Source organism: Symphodus melops, assembly GCF_947650265.1.
Source record: "Symphodus melops genome assembly, chromosome: 13".
In the NCBI taxonomy this organism is placed as follows: Eukaryota; Metazoa; Chordata; class Actinopteri; order Labriformes; family Labridae; genus Symphodus; species Symphodus melops.
Window position 1 is genome coordinate 22,294,556 of NC_136703.1, and position 20,716 is coordinate 22,315,271.

A 20,716-nucleotide genomic window follows, 5' to 3' on the forward strand; every position below is an offset into this window, starting at 1 on the left:
TCTCAACTTTTATGAAATGTCCCCCAGTTAATGCTTACTAGAAAAACATAAACCTGTCTGACTCGGGCTACTCACATTTAATGTGAATGATATATAACTTTATGAAAAGCCTACATTTTTCATGAACAAGTGTGGCCATTTTAGCCCGCAGCTGAATCTTTTTCTTTAATTTCGATGGAATTATCCAAATTAATAAAATTTTATTAAAAAAAATAACATTTTGGGCCACGGACCAATAGCATAACAAAGTGATTGGTATCTTTTAAGTTAACGGGAAAGATATGCACACAAACATGATAGTGAAAGAATATTCAAATACTTTAAAAAAATAGATAGATAGGTTTATACAATAAACCCTATAATAAAGACTTCTGGTGGAAGAGAACAAATGTTGTCCGCCTCTGTGCACACAATGTGTTCAAAAGAGGGGGTTGTTTGAGTCCAACCTGGCAACCCCGAAGGAGTCTTGTCTAGGAAAATATTGCCCACAGACAGCAGACGACTTGGCAGTGAAGACGGCTGGCGAGAGGAGCTGCGGCAACCCGTTACCAGAATCTACTGTGCAGTTTTTCTCTCCGACAACAAGTACGTGTTTATTTAGTTAAACCTTTAGCATGCAGAGACAATCATTACTCCTAAATGTGACGCTTTAATGTGAACGTAGCTCTTTAAATGAGTGTCTAAATAATGCCTAACCTTACAACAGACCAGTGAATAATAAAGCTAGCTAGCTAAGGCTGCATTCAAAGGTGCATCACTAAAGAAGCTTTTACACTTCAGGCTGCTTTCTGTCCTGTTCACTCATCTTTTTTTTATAATTTAATAGCTCAGATTCTCCTGCTCAGTGACGCTTAGTGTTACAAAGCTAATTACAAAATGTTAGCAGGCTAACTAAACCAAACGTAGCCCTCCGGACTTCAGCCTTTATTTATGTGGCGCTTTCAAAACCAACAAAAAAGACCAAGTTGTGCAAGAAAGAAAGAAATAAATCTAAAGGTCCTGATTAAAAGTTGTGAGAGTGAGTATTTAAAATGAAGTCATGATGAATTCACAAGGTTTGGAGAGCAACCATTAGAGATGCACTGACAGTGTTACAGGACACATTTTGTTTCTTCCTTTTTTTTTAAAATGAAGTTTTTGTCTTTAGATGAGAAAATTATGGCATAGAGCTGTTTAATTTTTCCAACTTTCTCTGCTCACTCGCATATCTACACAGTGCAGCTTTAACACAGTCTGCTATTTGATGACCTCTTGACCCCTAGGAGCCCATTGTGACTCTAAAGGGCCAGAGCCTGTCGGAGATCCTATCCAGTTTCAGAGGCAACTAATCTTACATTAGAACTAATAATAATGAGGGGTTTTTTTATGTCAATGGATGCATGCATTTGAATTACGTAGTTATCTAAGATAGAGCCAAACGTTGCTGGATGAAATTGCTGAATAAAATTGGCACAATCCCAGTCCGATAAGCTTGTTTTCACTGTATTTGAAACAGTTTAGTTTGAAATATGAACGTCTCTCGTCTTGAACTCGTAGAGTCACGCATGTTAACGTCATAAACTCAAAATCTGTCATTTTGGAGCTGTGCAGAAAAGTGTCTAAAAATGACCTGCGGCCTGTTGACTTCATCTGTTGCTGTGACAGAAACAAATCTGGCAGTTTCCACTTCACGCGTCACACGTAACCACGTTATTTTTAAGCTCTCGACTTCTTCACATTCTAAGAAAAAAACTTAGCAGCGTTATTTAAGTTCCGCTGACTTTGCACTTCTTCCTCGTTGCGTCACTCAACTCAAGTGCACCTGGCTGTCTCTTGCCGATTCAAGCACCATCCCTCTTGATCAACATGAATGCATCCTCCTCGTGTTTGCGTGATTGCCCTGTTACATGTTGCTTTTTGTGCTTGTGTGAGTTTGACGTCGACAGAAGGTGTGGTGGAACCTGGACCGTGGCATGCCTGAGTCCTGCTCAGGAGGGTGTGGGGTTTGTACAGCCTTTAAGTTTCCCTTTCTGGAGAAAAGACTCTGAAAGAGAAACTTAGAAGAGGAGAACAGCTGCTGGCCATTAAAAAGCAGCAAAGATTACTGAAGGCCCTGTTGACACATTTTTAAGACTTGAAGGGTCATAACTGAAGCTGACTCAGTTATAGCAGTATCCATAGAGAGCTTGAGGCATCAGGATTACTCAGCAGGGGAATGACTTGTTTTCAAATACACCCAGATTATTTTAGAAAACTCACAGATGTAACTTTCTTTGGCTTCAAATGAAGACATTGAAACAATCCTTTTATTGAGGTGTTGTAAAAAAAAAACTAAAAAAAAACATTGCAGACTTAAAGACAATTCTGGTGCCTTTTTACATTTCTGGCTTCAAATGACTTAAAAAGTCCAAACATGTCACCAGAACTTACATTTTTCACTGTCCAGTTTTGAACTCTTCAGTCTGCTCAGTTGGATGAGAGGGGAGTCTTGCACTCTGAATCAGCTCTGACGTCATCTGTTGGCAGGTTCATTTTCATCCACGTTGCTTTAACTTCTCCCTGTTGGACACGGACGTTGCTTTTATGAGACGTCTCTGGGGGGGGGTCTCTCTTTTCTGTTTCTTTGTGAAACTTCTGCTCAGTTTTCATCAGTCAAGCATGAACTGCACCAACGGATACACCAAGAAATAATCTATGTGCCACCTCCCTATCTCTAAATGTGCTGTATGTTCAAAATGTAGCGTTCAATGTCACACATTTTATCTCGCCTTTAGTACATTACGTTTAATAACGTGCCAAGTTTGAACCGACTATTAGAAAGAGGAAAACATCAACATGTATATCAAACATTTTTAATATACTCAGCAGAAGATGATCACTCAAGTGAAACTGTGCGTGTACGTGCATCACAGCTTGACACTCTGGAGAGTGACGACGCGTGTGTCCTAACACGCTCTGCTGGTGACAGCCACAAAGAGCTGTCACTGTTATATAGTGATAAAATGCTGTTTGACTGGCGAACACATCTGGTAATATGGACGTGTATCGGAGATAAAAATGAGCCGATACAGATATTCACTGGATACGCTAATATGAGCGGATTGATTAAACGTCAAGGTTTAAACAAAAAAAAAAAACATACTAAAGTTACGAGCGCACTTCTGTGAAGTATTTGCACTCTTCCCTCCCGTGATGGTCGAACAGTGAAAACACCGATGAAATCACCAGCCTTGTAATAAGCTTTAAAAAAAAAAAACAACGCACCTCTTCTACATCAGCATGACTGTCGGCTTTTCTCTGTTGCAGTTGAGACGACGGTTACAGATTCGAACGTGAAAAGCTAATCCGTGCTCGGTGATGTCACCACAACAGCCGTTGGCGCAATTAGTCCAAAGTTTGGCGGGAGGAGAAAATCCCAAATACTTGCCGAAGTTCTCAATCATGTCTTTGGAAAAAAAAAATCCTGGATGCACAGTCATCCAAAAAAGCCCGGAGCACAAAGGCATTGTTGACATTCTGCTGTTTTTCCCTCACAGCATTTTTATCAGTCGCCCTCCTGCCAGGAAGAGAGGACGGGGAATTATTCTTTTAAGATGTGCGTCTGTATTCTCTGTCTTACTTTTCTTCCTCCAAAACTAAACTCGGTGTTTCTGCCAAGTACAATATCAGCTGCACATTTGTTTTCCAGAACGTTCTGCCAGACAGACAATAACTTACAGAAATCTGTTTTTCATTTATAATTCATAGCCAGAGGAAACAGATTTCACTTGATTTATATTCACATTATTTTCTGATCGGACTGAAGAGATTTGGTGGCAGAGCATTCTGCAGCATACAACATGGAAACAGTTTGTTTCAATGCAGATGTTTGTTTTCCACGTCTTAAACCATGTTCAGTGTCTGGTTATGTTAACACAGTTATCCCCCCCCCCCCCTCCCAGATTTGGATCAACTGAGTGGAGAAACGGGAGGAAATCCTGAATCCAAGCCTAAATGGTGAAGACGTGATCTGAGCCTCATTCTTCCAACCTTCCTGCCAGATAGTTAAAAGCCCCGCTGGCGTCTTTTCTCAAAGTGAAAGTAACCAAAGGAGGAGGCCTTTTTCAAACACCAGCTTTGACCTGTTTGAAGGGTTAAAACCACGTGAAGAAGAATACGACGCAGTGTTTCCTGGACACTTCAGTGTGACAACATGGCAAAGAAGAACAGCCAGAGGGGTATGTGTTTACTTCATTTAAATCCAAGCCCATCTCAATGTAAGGGCCAGCATGGCACCACGTTTTGACAGATGAAATCATGTCTCTTTTATTTTGTAGAGTAGAGGCCCTGACGCGTTTAGTGTTGAAATAAATAATGTAATGACTTCAACATCTGTCCAAGAAAGATGGAAAAATGCCAGACTGCATACCGGCCGTGCTCTATGGAAAACCATCATTATTTCTTGTGTATTTGCATAATTGAATTCTAAACACAGTTTAATGTTCTGTTTGGTTTAAATCTATAACGTTACAGTCTTTGCTTTGCACAAGTTTAGTTTGAAAACAGCTAAAGGCCCGTCTCGTGTGGAGGCCCGTCTCAAATAAAGGCAGGGACGTTTCATGAGTCACTGAAGTCAATAAAAGCCCGGGCTATTTATTTAAGTTTCACATTAATTAAACATCCAATATTAGTTTAAAAACATGTTGTTAAATGATTGAACAGGTAAGCGTACGCCTCCTTCTTGTTTTTTTCCTTATTACAATGGACTAATTGTAAAGCTTTGAGTGGAGTCTAACAGATGGGATTGCTTTGAAGGGAGTCGTTATTCAGGGAATCGTTGTGGACATTTACAGTGACATTAACCTACTTTCACTGACAAGGAAAACAACTTTTACAAGGGAGCCATATTTCTTTTTTTCCCCCGTCTTGTCTTTTTAAAGGCTGCAGGTTCACACTGGACTCTGCTCCCTCTCACTCAGCTGTTCGCTCTGAGAACAGAAACCCTCAGGTCTTTTAAAGCCTTCACTGATAAACGAGATGCTCATACTCGACTGTTCAGACACGGATGTGATGACAGGCTGTTGGTTGTACAGCGGTGCTTTTATTCAAGTCGTCGGCTTTTTCGCATCAGGAGGAGGTCAAAGGCTTCACGATGTGATGTTGATGCGTACACGTGGCTGACGAGTCTTTCCAGGAAATCTCCCTGCAGATGTCTGTGGCTCGTTTTGATTTGCAAATGATGTGCTACAGTGGTTTTGCAAAAGTGATTCAATACCTGCCCCCAACCGATAAAGAAGTTCAGATTTTGACGGGGGGTTTTTTTGTTCCAGATACGTCCGGAGTCGTGTTTGACACTCGCTCAAAGATGGCGATGTCCCAGGGAGGAACAGCTGAGAGGATGAAGGAGAAGGTAAGACATGTTACACCTGCTGCACATGACTGGTGCTGAGAGCCTGCAGCTTCCTCCTGAAGGCTTCTGTTTGACACCTAAAACCACAACATGTGTGTGATATCAAGGGCTCACTGAGTGAAACGTTTCCACGCTGTGCTGCTGGATTTCTTCCTGAGCATTGACCTTCAGTTCCATTACGTCTGGGCCCTGAACTGCAGTTGCCCTGTTTTGGCAACAGAAAACACAAGAGGGCAAGTTATCAGAGCACGAGCCACACGACTATCTTATCTCTGCCTTTACGTGCAATAATGCACCAGTGTCTGTAACTGTCACTGCCTATATCAAGAGTCTTTGCTTGAGGTGCTTAATTTATACAACGCCTCAAACGTGAACGTTTTGAAACTGTTAATACATAAAAAGGAGCTTTAAATTAGACTGCACATGTTGTCACTGGTTTCATTTTGTCCTCATGGTTTATGGTTTTATTGAAGATATTATGTGAGCTTTAGGCTGCAAGCTTACATTTCATGATCTATTCATCGTCCTCTTCTTTGTTTTTGTTTTTTAAATAAATCATTACAAGTTTGACTTTTGAATCATAAAAAAACAAAGTTCAAGTCTTCAAACAGCGTTTTGAGGTTGGAAAAAGTCCAAACCCAAAACTTCTTCTGAGAGGTTCAATGTAAGACTGTAAATACTGTGGACAAATGTTATTTTGAATGGGTTCACTTTCTAAATGATTGGATGTTAGTCCAGTACTAGTGACTCATGTTTTAGCATTAAAGCTTCCAGCATGTACTAAGTGTAAGTTATCAAACTGCTGAATAATGTTTCTGATCTTGGCAGTAATGTGTGCTTTAAATACTGTTTAAAAAAAAAATAACTCCATCATTAGGTTTGTATAAACCTCTTCAGATTGTTTGATTTCTTCTTGAGTTGTATGTTTGCATACGTGAATCTATTCTTAGCCGTGTCATGGAGCCCCATGACGGCGCTCACCATCGTGGGGTTGCTGACTCCAAACCAAACTTTCGGTCATTTTGGAAATGGGCGGTTTTTGGACACGGCAGCAAGTGGACACTTGTGGAAGCTTTTTTTTGCTCTCATTCATTGGCCTCATCTTTCAACACAGGAGGTTTCCACCTGCTTGACGTCACGTCAGCGTTCATAGTAAATGTCAACAGGGGAAGCTGTGAGTCCTTCAGTGTTTACATACGGAGGGAGTAAGCCGCTCTCCTGCTCACCGAGCATTTCCTCAAAGCAGTATCAGTGTCACTCTGCCACATATTCACACGTACACTGCAGAGTATCAAAGGTAGCCAAAATACAGTGAACTAACATCCTCTGCACTTATTCTGTTAGGATTGGACTAGGCCTTCTCGTGAGCTTTCATTATTAGTTTGCAAGGCTGAGACTGGAAATCTAAGCTGTAGTTCCTCAGGGCCTCACGTTGGCTTTAATGAATGAATGAACGACCGTGCTCGTGTAGTAAGAGGAGCAGACTGTGCTACTCCAGAGGCTTAAAGAAAAAAAAACAACCTCTTTACGTAATTCTGAAAGATGGAAACTAATCCTTAAATTGTTTCTGCATTTGTGGAATACAGATTTGAACCACAATAAAGGTTTCTGCCCTTGAGTTGAATGTTCATTAGTGTTGAGAATGTCCTGTGAACGTTGAGTCACCTGTGATGCTGTTTGACACGATGTTGAACCCTGTTCCTCTTGTTTTTGTTTGACAGATCAGCGCCGTCAGGGCAGTCGTCCCCAACAAAAGTAACAATGAGATCGTGTTGGTGTTACAGCACTTTGAGAACAGTGTGGACAAGGCCGTCCAAGCGTTCTTAGAAGGTATGAGGATATCATTGTTGGGCCTTAGAGCCTTCTTTTAAAGTCATAAGCGCCTGTATTTAAATAATGACCCATAGAACTAGTAGTATGACATATTTAAGATTAATCATGGCTCAAAGAAAGTGATGCTGGCCACATAAAGGGAAGAACAAAGAAAGCATAGAGGATGTTTGAGTAAGTTGGCACACCTCAGATACACGCCACAATTAATCTAGTCCAGGAGAGCGTGACAGCACTGACTGACCTGTGTGCTGCATTTTACTTACATGTCTTGTCCTGCCATTAAGTTCACATTTCCTGTGTGAACCTTTAAAAAAAAAAAAAAAAAAGTGAAAAGACTTCATGCCATGCTTTGCATTCAGATGTCTGAACGTTATTTGCATAACTCCTATAGTCTTTACAAGGTTTAAATTTAGAAACAGGAGGTAGTCCCTGCACGTCACTCTTCTTTGTTCCTTTTTTTGAAGCGCTGTCTAAACGCTGCCTGAGGCCACTCACATTTTCTGACGGCTTGTTAGGACACTTTTTGTATCCTGTCAAGTGTCTCTGTACTGTACGTCATCACTGTTTGTTTGACGCTACAGGAAGTGCAGTCGAGATCCTGAAGGAGTGGAATGTCACCGGTAAAAAGAAGGTGAGAACAGGAACACAGAACATTGAATACCTGCATGTTGAGTAAACGGAGGTATTTAAAAGTGTACAGTGTTAAACCATTTAGCTTTGGCTTAAATCAAAGCTTTTTCTTTTTTTTTAAACTTTGTAAACTGATTTGTTCCGAGTCAGTGCTCTAAAAAGTTTAGAGATTGTGGACAAAAGGAATTTAAACAAAGAGGTTTGACATTGATATCTCCATGTCCAGCCCAAGAAGAAAAAGAAGCCCAAGCCTCAGGTGGAGGCCACAGCAGAGCCGGCTCCACCTGAGCCCGAGTCGCCCGTGGAGAGCAAAGATGAGATGAACGGCTTTCATGCCAACGGATCAGTGATGGACGGAGATTCAATTGATTCATTGAGTGAACAGTTGGACTCTGCCTCCCTGGATGCCGCCGAGCTGGACTCTGAACTGGCTACATCCGAAACCACCGGTAAGCACAGCTCATGTACATGATGGAGGCCACAAAAGAGAAGTTTGAAGTCTGCCGGGATCAATGAACAAAGCTCTGTATGGCCGTTTACATGCAAAGTAGGTCATTTAATTAGACTACCATGTCTCAGGATACGGGCGCACATTATTTACATTGGATGTCCGATATGCCCCCTCTACTATTGGATCCTCCTCGCAGTTCAAACTGAACGTTTATGGAACAGTGAAAAACATTTCACACACTGAACTCTTTTGCTTTTTGCACAGATTCGATGCACACTACATCGTTAGTTTATGTAGATATCTTAAGGCAGAGAGCAATGCACTTTCTGCTTTCTCACGCTTTCACGTGCTTCAACTTCTAGGCGAAAGCCCGGCTCAGAATCGGTACCGCTCGTGCACAACACCTTGGCCAGTTTGGATCCAGTTAATGGACATGCGTGTAGACTCATTGGATTCCCAACCACATTTACTAAATGTGTCAGTCCGACCTCAAGAAATTCCACTTTGTCGTACTAACGTGTTAACATGCTTTTTGAAAGTCCCCTTTCATTCAGAGTAACACAATGAATCATCTTTTGGAAGTGCATGTAAACATACTGAGGAAGTCTTACTGTATTTTATCTTGGGGAATCTTAAAGACTTAATTATCCAAATAACTAGCTGACTCTTCCTTACCGTATTATATGTCTTGTTTAAGGAACGTTGGTTTACAGACCTCCTTATTTGCTTGTTGTTTACCTTCTCAAAGGTCCAGAAGCAGAGAGTGTTGGTAGTGCCCCGAGTCCTGCCTTACCCCAAGTGGTGAGGAATCACCATGGTCCCAGAGTCAACAAGAACCGACACAGGGCAGGATCAAATTCACAGTCATCGAGTTCCTCATTAGCACTGACCTCTGATGAGCAAGGATCATCAGGAGTCAAGAAGATGGGTTAGAGACCTTTAACTATTAACGTTCAAAATAATGATTTTTGGGTTAATTACCAAGACACGTCTTCTGAAAAATCCGGCTTCTCCCTGTGTGCGTCCCTCAGCTCCAAACATTGACCGCTCTGTGAAGGACCTGCAGAGATGCACTGCCTCGCTGACTCGCTACAGGATGGTGGTCAAAGAGGAGATGGACTCGTCCATTAAGAGAATGAAGCAGACGTTTGCTGATCTTCAGAGCTGGTGAGTAAATATCATCGGTTTATAACAAAAAACAAAAAAACAACACGCCTCTTCCCTTGGCTGTACTCGAATCTCACGTTGACAAATTAGAAGTATTTTAAGGGAGTATTTTAAACTCCTTTAAGGACTTTTTCACTACAGGAAGTGATCCTTTCAGGAACTATATAGTGTTGCAGTTTGATAGTTCGACTTCTTAAAGGTCTTTACTGCACGTGGGGAAATGACTATCTTTACTCTCTGAGGACTACAGACTGTTACTCCAGCAGAAATCTCAGGACAGTCGTGGTTTAAACGTTTTAGTCCCAGGAAATACTTTTAAAACAAACATGAACAGTTACTGAATGTGTTTTCACAGTCAAAGTCTGTCTGTGAATTTCAGAGCTTATTACTCCACTGTACACATAAATTCATTGATTAAGGTCTTTGCTGTATTCAACAGAGACACTTCCTTATTGCAGGTTGTGATTTGTAATGTTGTCCTTCTGCCTTAGTTTTGTTTACTGAGTCGGTCGTGGTGTTATTGCTTTTTTTTTTATGTCATACTGCACTAAGTCAAAGTGCGTTTTTCTTACCTTTGTCCTACTTGATGACACTGTTACGCCACTTTGCATAATGGGAAAGTGACTGTTACATGTGTAGATGTCACAGAGCCTCTGAATGATGACAAACTATTAGAGAGCTTTTGAACTCTAAGATGTAGTGCAGTTTGAAAACTATGGAGTAAAAAATAATAAGAAAATAAAACAAATGTGTCATTGTGTTTATTTCGACTTTAAGCTGTCAGCAGGAGGTAATGTGCATATTAGTTATACCTCGCAACAAGCAGAGTGCAGGGGTCAGAGTTCATCCTGATTAGATCACAAACTTCACAAGCTGACTTAAGATTGACTTTTTTTTTAGCCGCTCAGCAGTGATGGAGGCCCGAGCAGTCAGCAGGACGATGGTGTGATGGAGAAGTTGAATGCTAGCTGTGCTAAAGCCTCGCAGGGCGCTCTGTAGACGATGTATATGGATGATTAAAGGGTTAATTTACACTTTATTAATCCCACGAGGGGAAATCAGATCCATTAAACCAGATCCATTCATCCTGTCATCGAGGCAGAGAGAGAGAGAGAGGACAGAGTTTGTGTTCAAGTCCGATTTTCCAGATTCTTTAAAGTAGCTGGAGAGAGAAGAATGCAAAGGTTGACTGAGAGACGTGTGTTTGACTGTTATGGGAGGTTTGTGACTCAGCTTTACTCCAAGTGTTAAAGCAGGAAACATCTTTTTTTTTTTTTTTTAAATACTCTGTTTTTAAAGTGACGACGTGGAAAAGAAGAGATCATGCAGTGACTGTGTCTCATGCAGGAAGCAGCATCCACTTGTTAATAACTCTTTAATAACGCTGTGTGTTCCTCACTTTCCACCACGCCATGTTGGATAAATATTCACCAGAGTGCATGAGCTAAGTGTTGGATCATGCAAAGTGTCTGCTGTAGTATTGTTTACTGTTTTGCATAGTCATTCTGTGACTCTGCTGTATTTTCTGCTCCGAGTGTGCCTCTTTGTTTAATGTTATTGGAATTGATTCTTAATCTCGGTGCAAAGTCAGCGCTCACAACATTTCCTCTGAACTTGAAGTGAGCAAAGAAAAATGACCTCCCCCCCCCTTCCCTCTTTTTGTCTTCTCTTCTTTCCAGTTTAATGGACAGAGAAGTGACCCTACTCGGGGAAATGGACAAAGTGAAAGCAGAGTCAAGTAAGTACCAGTATTTTCAAGTTTGGTAGCGTGAACTAAAAAAAATAAAGCAATAAAAGCCTTCCTCCAACACACGGACCAGGAGCTGGTAGTATCCTTCACATAATATGATCACCTGACTCCAGGGCGTCTGACCTAAATCCCTTCCGGAGAGAGGTAGTAAAAGAGATTTTCTATGGAACAGCGAGCCCCAGTTTCTTCAAAAATGCAGCAGTGGGCCCGAGGGCTCAGGTATACCTGGAGCATACCTCTGTGTACGTATGTGTAACATGACAGAGCAAGACCTGCATAGTTGTACAAGTAGGCCATTCTCTCGCTCTTCATTCTGCCCTCTCGGTGCGCAGCGCGCTGTGTTCCAGGCCTGGAAAAAGAAGTGAATAGTGTCAGGTGTCAGGGGAGACTCAATGCTGTCTTTATGTGAGGTGTGTGGGGAATAGAGAGCAAAGCAAGAAATGCGAGTGTTTCTTCGGCTTCACAAAAGACAGGTTTCCCATAAATGTGTTTTCTGCTAAAAGTCCTCTCCGAACCCCCTCGGCGGGAAACGTGTGACGTACGGCTCTGAAGGCAGGTAGTGTTCTTCGGTACAGTCCTTTGTTTAAAGATCCTGAGTGTAGAGCTTCAGCTGACTGACTTTAATCTTCAACAAGACATTAAAATGTTCTTTATTATGTCTGTTAAAACTTTTATTTTTATATCCCAACAGTGAAGCAACTGGAACCAGGATTTTAATTCCACTTTGATGGGGAAAAAAACGGGACAAGTTATCGGTCAATAAGATTAGCATTGATTAACAGATGGATTCACTCTGTCCCCTCTCATCGATAAGTCTGTGGCTGTTTTTCAGGCTTCAGTTTGATCTCTAAAAGAGCATGAAGCGGTGAAAAGAAGTGCGTGTGTTCACAATTTCCTGAAGCCAAATTTTTTTATTTTTTTTTAAACGAGGCAACCGTCCAAAACCAGAAGATGTTCCTTTAATATTTTACCCTCACAGACGGGGACCGCAAATCCTCCCATCGACAAGCTTGCAGCACACGATGTTCAGTCATTCAGTAATTTACATTCTGTTCGTCAACTCATCAGCTTCACATTAGTGCTGTGTATGTTTGTTAAATGGTGCGACGCTCATCTGGTGTCAGTCCTTCAGCATCCAAAAACATCCACTTTCTTTAAGTTTCTCTTTTGCCGGATTTTCAGCATCAAATACAAAAAACATCAGACATGTTGAGAGCATCAGCAGACAGGACAAACAGCAGAGATCTGTTCCCTCCAGTGGAGCTGGAGTAAATGAATACCTGAGTTTGAGGTCCTGAATCCAGGGCACCGAGTTGAAATATGAAGAAGAAAAAGTGTGTGATGACACTTCAGTTTCAGTTACATGTACAGAACATCTTGATTGGGAAGCCACTTTATCTCCGTCCCTTGTTTACCTTTGGATGCTCAGTGAGTCAGACGCACTTTGAACTTTGTCATTTCAAAAGAGCGCAGCCGAGCTCTGACAGGAAAACGAAAGTTAGAGGCACGGGAAGCATTTGGGATTCCAGGGAGTGTAGCACTAAGGCGGATATGATTAGTTGATGAATTATCAGCAAAGTGTAATTGATTCTTTTCTTCTTCTTTTTTTTTATTATCATAAATTCATCATATGAGTCACTTTAAAAGCAAAACACAAAATCAACTTCAGTTCCAGCGTCTCAGCTGTGAGGATTATCTAATCGTCCTGCTTTTATCGCTGACTGTTGTTCAAACACAAGATGACATTTGACTGCTTTCTACACCGCAGGTCACACCGACACATTCACACACGGATGGCACACTGCGTCGTGTATGAATGGTTTACATGATTACGCCACTGATGAAGCTGTGACTCGCGAGCAATTCGAGGTTAAGTGTCTGGCCCATGGGCACATCAGACATGTAGCTGGGGATCGAACCCTCAAACTTCCTGTTGAGAGACGTCATCTTACATCTCATAGTGTCCAGTGTGTAAAAGAGACTTATTGACTTAATAAAGAATCCATTAAATGGACCAAATCTGTCTGAATGTATTGATGGCTTCATTGATAATAAAGTCCTTATTCTTGGCGTGTTCTCCTGCATGTCTGTTAGCGATGATCTTCTGTATGTTTCAGTGATGAATTTAGACGCCCGGCAGAAGAAAGCGGAGGAGCTCAGGCGGCTGACGGATCAGTCCGGTTCCATGTCTGAGGAACAGCTGACTGAGCTACGTGCAGACATCAAGGTACAGTAACAACACCGCGGCTCGGCTTTGGCCTTGTGCGTCTGTCTCTTAACGCTCGACGCGTCGCACACTGCAGCTGAGAACATGAAGCGGGGGTTCATTTCTGAACCACAGCTGAATGCAAGTTCAAAGTGTTTATTGCTGAAGAGTTGTTGTCCAGAGGTGATAAATATAGGAGCACATCTACATCTACCTGCTGCTGTATGGAGCATGCTGATGTTTAATGTCTTTTCTTTTGACAGCACTTTGTGAGCGAGCGTAAATATGACGAGGACCTCGGAAAAGCTGTAAGATTCACGTTTGATCTTGAGCCGCTGAAGGCGAGCATCGTTGGGTTTGGATCAGGTACAGAGTCCTTTTTTTTTTTTTCAATCTCTTCTGTCTCCCTTTTTTTTTTTTTTTTTTTTAAAGTTCTCTGGTGACATTTCTAAAAATAAACTCCCTTCCTCCTCTATCTTTATTATAAATTATAAAAACATCTTCCCCACCACCAATCACGAAACACAAACACAAGCCTATCAGCTTTTCAGTTTTTGAAGGATTTTATCAGCGGCAGCAGTTTGTCAGCAGACTGGGAGTTCACAGAGAGTGGCTAAGACGCTTTCTCTCTAAATCCATTAAAATGCCTCGTTATCAGAGTTGAAAAGCTGAACTGAAAAGAACAAAAGACGTTTGTTCTTCTTTTTTACCCTCAACCATCCTACATCTTAGTCAGACTTAACATGACTGTTATATAAACGTATTCCTGTCAACTTTAGAGGAGAAAACCAAATCAAAGAGTAAACTATAGCACACTATACTTCAACATGTACAATACTTTTTACTATGCTAACACTTAGCATTTTCCACAGAATGGTTTTAGCGCCCTGCATATTCTTGAGCTCCCATTTTAATCAAACGACCAGAACTGTGTTTTCGACTTCATATTACTCGCTCACGCGGGGATCTGTTTCATAAAGTAGGACTATAAAAATCCCCTATAGATGGAGCCAACTAATATCTGAAATGAAAAGGGATTTCTGTACGTCTTCAAGCTGTCTGCAGCTCAGTCTGTTTCTCCTCTCTGCAAACTTAAGAGTCTGTCTAAGCTCAGTGCACGACGCAGTGGGCCAACCTTTTATTAGACTCACGTTACACAATCCGTCTCAGACTGTACCTTATCACTTTGTAGATGGTTTGAACAACGCCCTGTGAATCATGTCATGAGATGCGTTTTGAGATCAGATCAAACAGACAAGCAGTGGAAGGATGTAATCGCCTCACAGCTTCTCTCAGCGGCACGTGGAAATATTTAACACAAATACATCTCACGGCTTTAAAGCTCCAGAAAGAAATCTGCCAGGGTTTCTTTTTGATTTCCCATAGTGACCCGTTTCCTGTATAAGCAGAATGAGAGGGAGGGACTTGTTGTTATTGATTTGTGTTTCGAGCAGCCAATGCCTCTGAAGGTTGCTGCTAAGCCCATCTGTGCGACTGTGAACTCTGCAACAAACCTGGCTAGTGACTCTGCTTGTTTAGCGTGTGATGAGAAGTGATCATCACTGTAAGCTGGTGTTTGTCTTTTCATGTGGCTGCTCTGCCTTTAACACACAAGTGATAGATAAAGAAGATTGCATCTGTAATCAGCAACATGAAGACGCTGGTTAAGGTTCGATGATCCAGTTTGTTAAACCTCCTCGGGTAGGGAGGGAAGCTTTGCAAACCTGGAATGCTATCCGGCTAACTAGCTGCTAGGTCCGTAGCTACACGATAATTCATTAATTAACGATGACTTTTAAGAGGTTTTCTTTCCTGGTTAGAGCTCATGAGACGTGCAGTAAATGTCCTGCGCTGCCTGTCAGCACCTGTGTGTCCAATCAGACTAGAAGCTGATCGTTTGCTTCCTTTTTTTCTACATCCTTGCTTGTGTTGTACTTCCTCTCTAATGTACCAATTATAGAATTAAGTCAGCATGTTAAATCAAAGTACTTTGTTGGATGTAAAATAAGTATACACCGCCCTCTGACGAGATATGATTAATAGAACCACTGACGGACAGGGTGACATGTTTAATAACGAATACAGGACGTATGATTTGATGGAAACTTAAAGACCCACAGCCCCTCTTTTAGTCACACTCCTTCATCATGTAGTGGCAGCTTGCACTGTTAGTGATTGAACTTGTTTTGTTTTTTCACAGTCTACCATCCTCGGACAGGCTACTCAAATCGCTCCCGTTGTAGCTCGACGTCCTCTTCAGTCACCAGCCCAGGCCTGCTAGAAACGCCTCCTCCTGCTGCTGTGACCCAAAGCGCGCCCACTGAACACCGCCCTCCACCAAACAAACAGGTCAGCTGGTGAACCTCCTCGCAGAAGCCGTAACATGAACTTCACTTTGTTCACGATGTAGATAATTCCTCGTTACTCCCCTCTCAGATTTTCCAAGGCAACAGGCGCACTTTCCAGGGACAAGGCTATCACTCGGGCGGGCAGCGGTATAACGGCGGCTCCTACCACAACAGGAATGCCAGTCGTGGGAACCACCGCTACCATGGCGACGGCGACGCTTCTTCAACTCACTCTAACAACTCGAGAGGCCCTCCGCGCTCCTCCTCATCCTCCTACAACCAAGACCGACCCTCTCATAACGGGCTGCCCCAGAGGCCTCCGCGGACGCCCTGCCCTTGACATTGGAAACCCTCGTTCTCAATCAAACCCGTCGACTTTCCTCTCGCACTCTCCTCTCCTCTCCCCCACACCCTACACGATCCTCCCCCCCCCCCCCCCCCCCCCCCTCTACTAACTCCTTTCGATGAAGAATAGAATACAAGTTTACATATTTCTGTCAGATGAGCTATAGTGCCACCTCTCTGCATCAATCCATTCATTCCTCAAACTTGAAAAGCTCTCACTGCTCTATAATCGCTCCTGCTTCTGCATTTCTCTTTCTGTTTAAGGTAACAGCTTCTATATTTAGGCGCCCCTTGAGAGATCTCATTGCTATGCTAGAGTCAGTCCTCTGGCATTCATTTGGACAGAGATGACAGGACTACCTGTAACAACTTGTGCACTATAGTCGAGCTCTTAGTACTATTTCTATTTTTTGCTGCGGCTTGTGTCAGCTCTCTGACTTTGCACCTCAGATATATGTTTCTTTTCATTTTGTCTCCTCGAAGCATTTCAATGCCTTCACCGTGGAAAGTGAAGTGAAAGCGCAAAAGTAGTTCTAGCATTAACAGGGCATTTCTGTCATTAGGAGAGTAGACATGCAATCAACACTACAGACTATCTGTTCGTCTTTGTAGGCTAAAATGAAAAAAAAGAGAAACATATCAAACTGTAATGCAGAGCTTTTCGTATGGCTGCTACAAACTGTGGGAACTTGTCGATGCTCAAAGGACTTAGAAGTGTTCAAGTTCGATAGGAATAGAGGGGAATTTGGGATTTTTCTTTCCTTTTCTTAAAGGGTCATTTGTTACCACTCTTATTTGCGTACGCTCGATTTGAAGCTGTAGCCTGCAGCTGGTCATCCTTACTCGGCCTACGAGCCTCTTATCTAACAGTCTGTGGTTCATTTGGAGCAGGATTTGATGTCATGGATGTTGTAAATCATTAAAAAAAGATTCAAAGATGTAGATGAATGTATCGTATCACGCACGTGAATTAGCTCTGCTCTAGTTTTTACACTGCAGCTTTAACACACACAAAACAAGTTGTGGTTTAGTGGACGGGCGGAGCACAGCTATCTGCAGACTCATTTGTGGTGAGCTTACCAGCTGTCAGTTATAGCTTCTTGTTTATGCTGCAAACATAAGAGTGATATCAGTCGTCTCAAATTAACTACCTAGAAAGTTAATAAGCAAATAAATGTGGCGCTACTTCTTGAAACACTTCTAAGTCGGGGATGAATCGGCCTCCCGAAGGCCAGCAGGGTTATCGTGTGTGCTGTTGTCCTCGGCTCGCTGTCCGTTCTTTTATAACGAAGAGAGGGCTCATTACCTTTTTGTAGAATAATGTTCTGTATGTTCAAACTCGCAACAAAGAAAAACTGTCCACATGCTGTGTCTTGACATTCTCTGGATTTTCTTCCACTCACATCGTTGGTTCTTTGCGTTTTGTTATATGCACATGAACGGCATATTTCTGACGTGCTTGCCTTTAGTCACAGAGACTTCACATTTGCCTTTCTTGAAGCGTGGATGTCTGCATTACGATGGCTTGCTAATCAGATGGTACTTGTAGAGCAGACGCGCAGTTTATAAATACATGAGAATAAGATGCAAGGTCGTTTCTTCCTCTTTTTTTTATTCTCACTGTACCCTGTATGTGAAAGTAAAACTGATCCAGCTGATGAATGAATAGGAAGGTTTTTAGTGATTTCTCAAATCTTTTTCTCTATGGCTGCCAAGTAGATGCATCATGGCCGTTTGTCTCTTTCCAGCTTGTAACTAAACGCTGGTGAGCGCCTCATTGGTGATCTCTTTCAGAGCTTGTATTTAGGGAAAGAGAGCCCTGATGACTCCTTGTCTTCTTGTAGTTATGTACATACAGTTTGTTGAGCTGCCAGGCTGTGGTGTGAAACTGGTTGTAACATTATTGCTGCATCTACAAAATGCGTTGTCTTCCCTTGAGCAGACTTTTGTTAAACATGAATTTATAATATTATCTGGCTCTCCACCCCCTCTTCTTCTTTTTTTTTTTTCTTCTCGTAGTTATGATCATAGGGCGATTCTTCTGATTTGAGCTTTAAAAAAAAAAAAAAAAGTACCCCAGTCATTATGTTTTTGAATAGAAAGAAAAAGGGGTCCCCTATTGTTTACTATCTTTGAATATGTGCTGTAATGACACATACACATATAACCTTTGACTTTAAAGTATAGATAAACACTTTTGGAAATACACCTCTGCCTTTTTACTCTTATGAGAAACTTACTTTTTTTTGGTGTTGCTTATTGAAGTATGTTGTCAAGTGAAGAATGTGCTCATTGTTTCCCCTTGTGGCTGTCAGGTGAATAACACCCAGCCAATTAACATATTACTGCTTTGGCCACTTCAATAAGGAAAAGGCACGGCACAAGAAACTAATTTGGGTGATAAATTGAAGAGATGAATGTGAGCTTAATTTAAAGTATGGGGAAAATATTATTTTATGGGGATTTTTTTTTTAAACAGTATGTTTAATAAACTGCCCACTCCTGATAATAAAAAAAACAAAAAAAAACAGCGCACAGCCAAGGTGGCTCACATTTGTTTTGACGTTTTAAGATTTATCCAAAGTTTAACAAGGAAACAGTTTTTCATGTGGTAGCAACCCCGCACCAAAAGCTCTCACTAAAACATTTACTCTCGTTTCTTAAGACATTTACAAAATGGTATGTTCCCAATTGGTTGCCAGGCAACTGCTCGTCGTAGGGTCCAGTCATCACTTCACCACTTTGTGAAATACCGATTTACTGTTTACACTTGGGAGCACGTGTGCATTTCAGAATAAACGCGTTTACATGTTAATTAGTGAGTTTTTATGCGACCTGTTTCTCCCTACTTTTGACCTTTATGCTAAAATCGAAGCTAGCAGCTGCTTGTTAGCCTCCCTCTCTACTTAGCTAAGTCTCTACCAGAGAGCATAAAAGTGTATTTCCAAAACTGATTATTCCCATAAGTCTTTATACAAGGTGTTCTCCTAAGCTATAACATCACAAAGACTTTTATTGACTGGCATCGGCAGATATTGTACCAAACTATTTCCCTCACACAGTTCTCTGCTTGGTGATAGTGGGCTACAGTTTCCAAGCAGCAGATCATAAAAACAAATTAGCTTTTTATTCCAACATATCTCGGATGTTGGACTTGTCAAGACTCTGAAGAGAGTTTGTTTGTTTCACTTTATTCACCTTTTACTTTTGTTTTACATTCCAAACTGTAGGAATTTTTAGTTTATCGCCAAAGAAATTATTTCATCCTGTTTAATGTGTTGCCTTTTTCTTTTCTCTTCTTCTTTCAACTTGTAAAGATGTTCCAAAGGGGATACATTCAACACATCTTCGTTTCTGCTTCTCATTCCCAACCCACTTTTATTTGATTCCTTACTGTATATACATAATGTAGCTTTATAATTTTGTGCTCACATGGGGCATTTTGTATGTGATATTCATATTAGGCATAATGGAAGTTAAACATTTAGTTTGTTCATTGTTTCAGTAATCTCTGTGTACTTTCCCTCAATACGACCTTTCTGAGACAAACTGTCAACTAAAGTGCCTTTTCTTGTCTCCCACTGATTCTTCAACATCCCCTCCACCAGAATATGGACCAAAGACATCAACCGTCCCAAACACCCCTTTTCTCTCCCCCCCCTCCCCCCCACTCACTGAATTGCACACTTTTCATTTACTACAAATAAACAGTTTGCAATATTGAATGTGTTTGTTTCCTTTTAAGCTGCTATCAGCCAATTAACTGAGGATGAATTAACATGTCTTTACAGAAAGTGATGTTTAGAGATCAGTGAGAACAACTACAGGGTCGGAAGTTAATCTACGTAGTTTGTTCCTTGGATTCCATGTGCTGCAAGTTTGTGTTTGCTTTAAGTGTTGGAAAAAATGTGATCAATACTGTATATTTATAGAAGCAGATCTGGACAGTTGAAACTAAAAATCATTCATACAATGTCTGCACAGCCACTAGAGGGCAGCCTTACTCATGGAAAAGGTTTGGTGAGGTATTTCAGGTCAATGTTTAAAGAAAATCTGATCTATAACAGGAACACAAATAAATTATTCTGATGCCATGAATTGTCCTGCATATATAATACTAGTTCAGGAAAAAAAAAAAATGTACTATATCTAAAAATGTTCCCCAAATGAACAAAGTTTAAGAAAAACGTCTACACATCACAGTTGTAGCTGTCCATTCTGTAGTTCATTTAAAAAAAGTCCTGTGACTCCTGTTCTGGGATTGAAGAGTAAAAAATTTTACTCTACTTTTACTTCTTGGCTTATGAATCGCACTCTGAAACTCAAACACCATTTCATCCTAAAGTCACTCAGGTGGTCATGGGTGTATGATTATTTTACTTAAAAGACACTTTGAATTTTTCATTTTGAACCATTTGTATAATACCTCATTATTAGGTTTCATTTCCTTCAAACAAAACTATGCAAAATTCCTTTCTCAGAAATGTCACCTTTGCTCTTCAGTTCATATGATTAAAATGTTTGTTGTGATTACATGGCTGTGGCGCTGCCAGGAAAGGTGACCGGAGAAAGTGAAACTAAACGTGCTTAACACTGCTAACTTCACTGAAGAGTGGGA

At 41.3% G+C, this 20,716-nt stretch overlaps 2 protein-coding genes across 2 annotated transcripts in view; both read left to right on the forward strand.

The window, feature by feature from the left end:
* Nucleotides 1-20,716, forward strand: part of LOC306834411 (thyrotropin-releasing hormone receptor-like) — a 168,313-nt gene that overhangs the window by 31,486 nt on the left and 116,111 nt on the right. The window lies entirely within an intron of this gene.
* Nucleotides 430-19,823, forward strand: spats2 (spermatogenesis associated serine rich 2). The gene is made up of 13 exons (XM_079359013.1): nt 430-585; nt 3,921-4,196; nt 5,289-5,368; nt 7,090-7,198; nt 7,783-7,832; nt 8,058-8,280; nt 9,031-9,210; nt 9,314-9,449; nt 11,129-11,187; nt 13,317-13,426; nt 13,669-13,771; nt 15,606-15,754; nt 15,842-19,823. The coding sequence occupies exons 2-13, from the start codon at nt 4,172-4,174 to the stop codon at nt 16,091-16,093; spliced, it is 1,476 nt and encodes a 491-aa protein (XP_079215139.1). The 5' UTR covers nt 430-585; nt 3,921-4,171; the 3' UTR covers nt 16,094-19,823.

Coding starts and splice junctions, on each gene's coding strand:
- spats2 (XM_079359013.1), top strand. CDS start 4,172: ATGGCAAAGAAGAACAGCCAGAGGG. Junction 5,369..7,089: donor CTGAGAGGATGAAGGAGAAG/GTAAGACATGTT, acceptor TTTGTTTGACAG/ATCAGCGCCGTCAGGGCAGT. Junction 9,211..9,313: donor ATCAGGAGTCAAGAAGATGG/GTTAGAGACCTT, acceptor TGCGTCCCTCAG/CTCCAAACATTGACCGCTCT.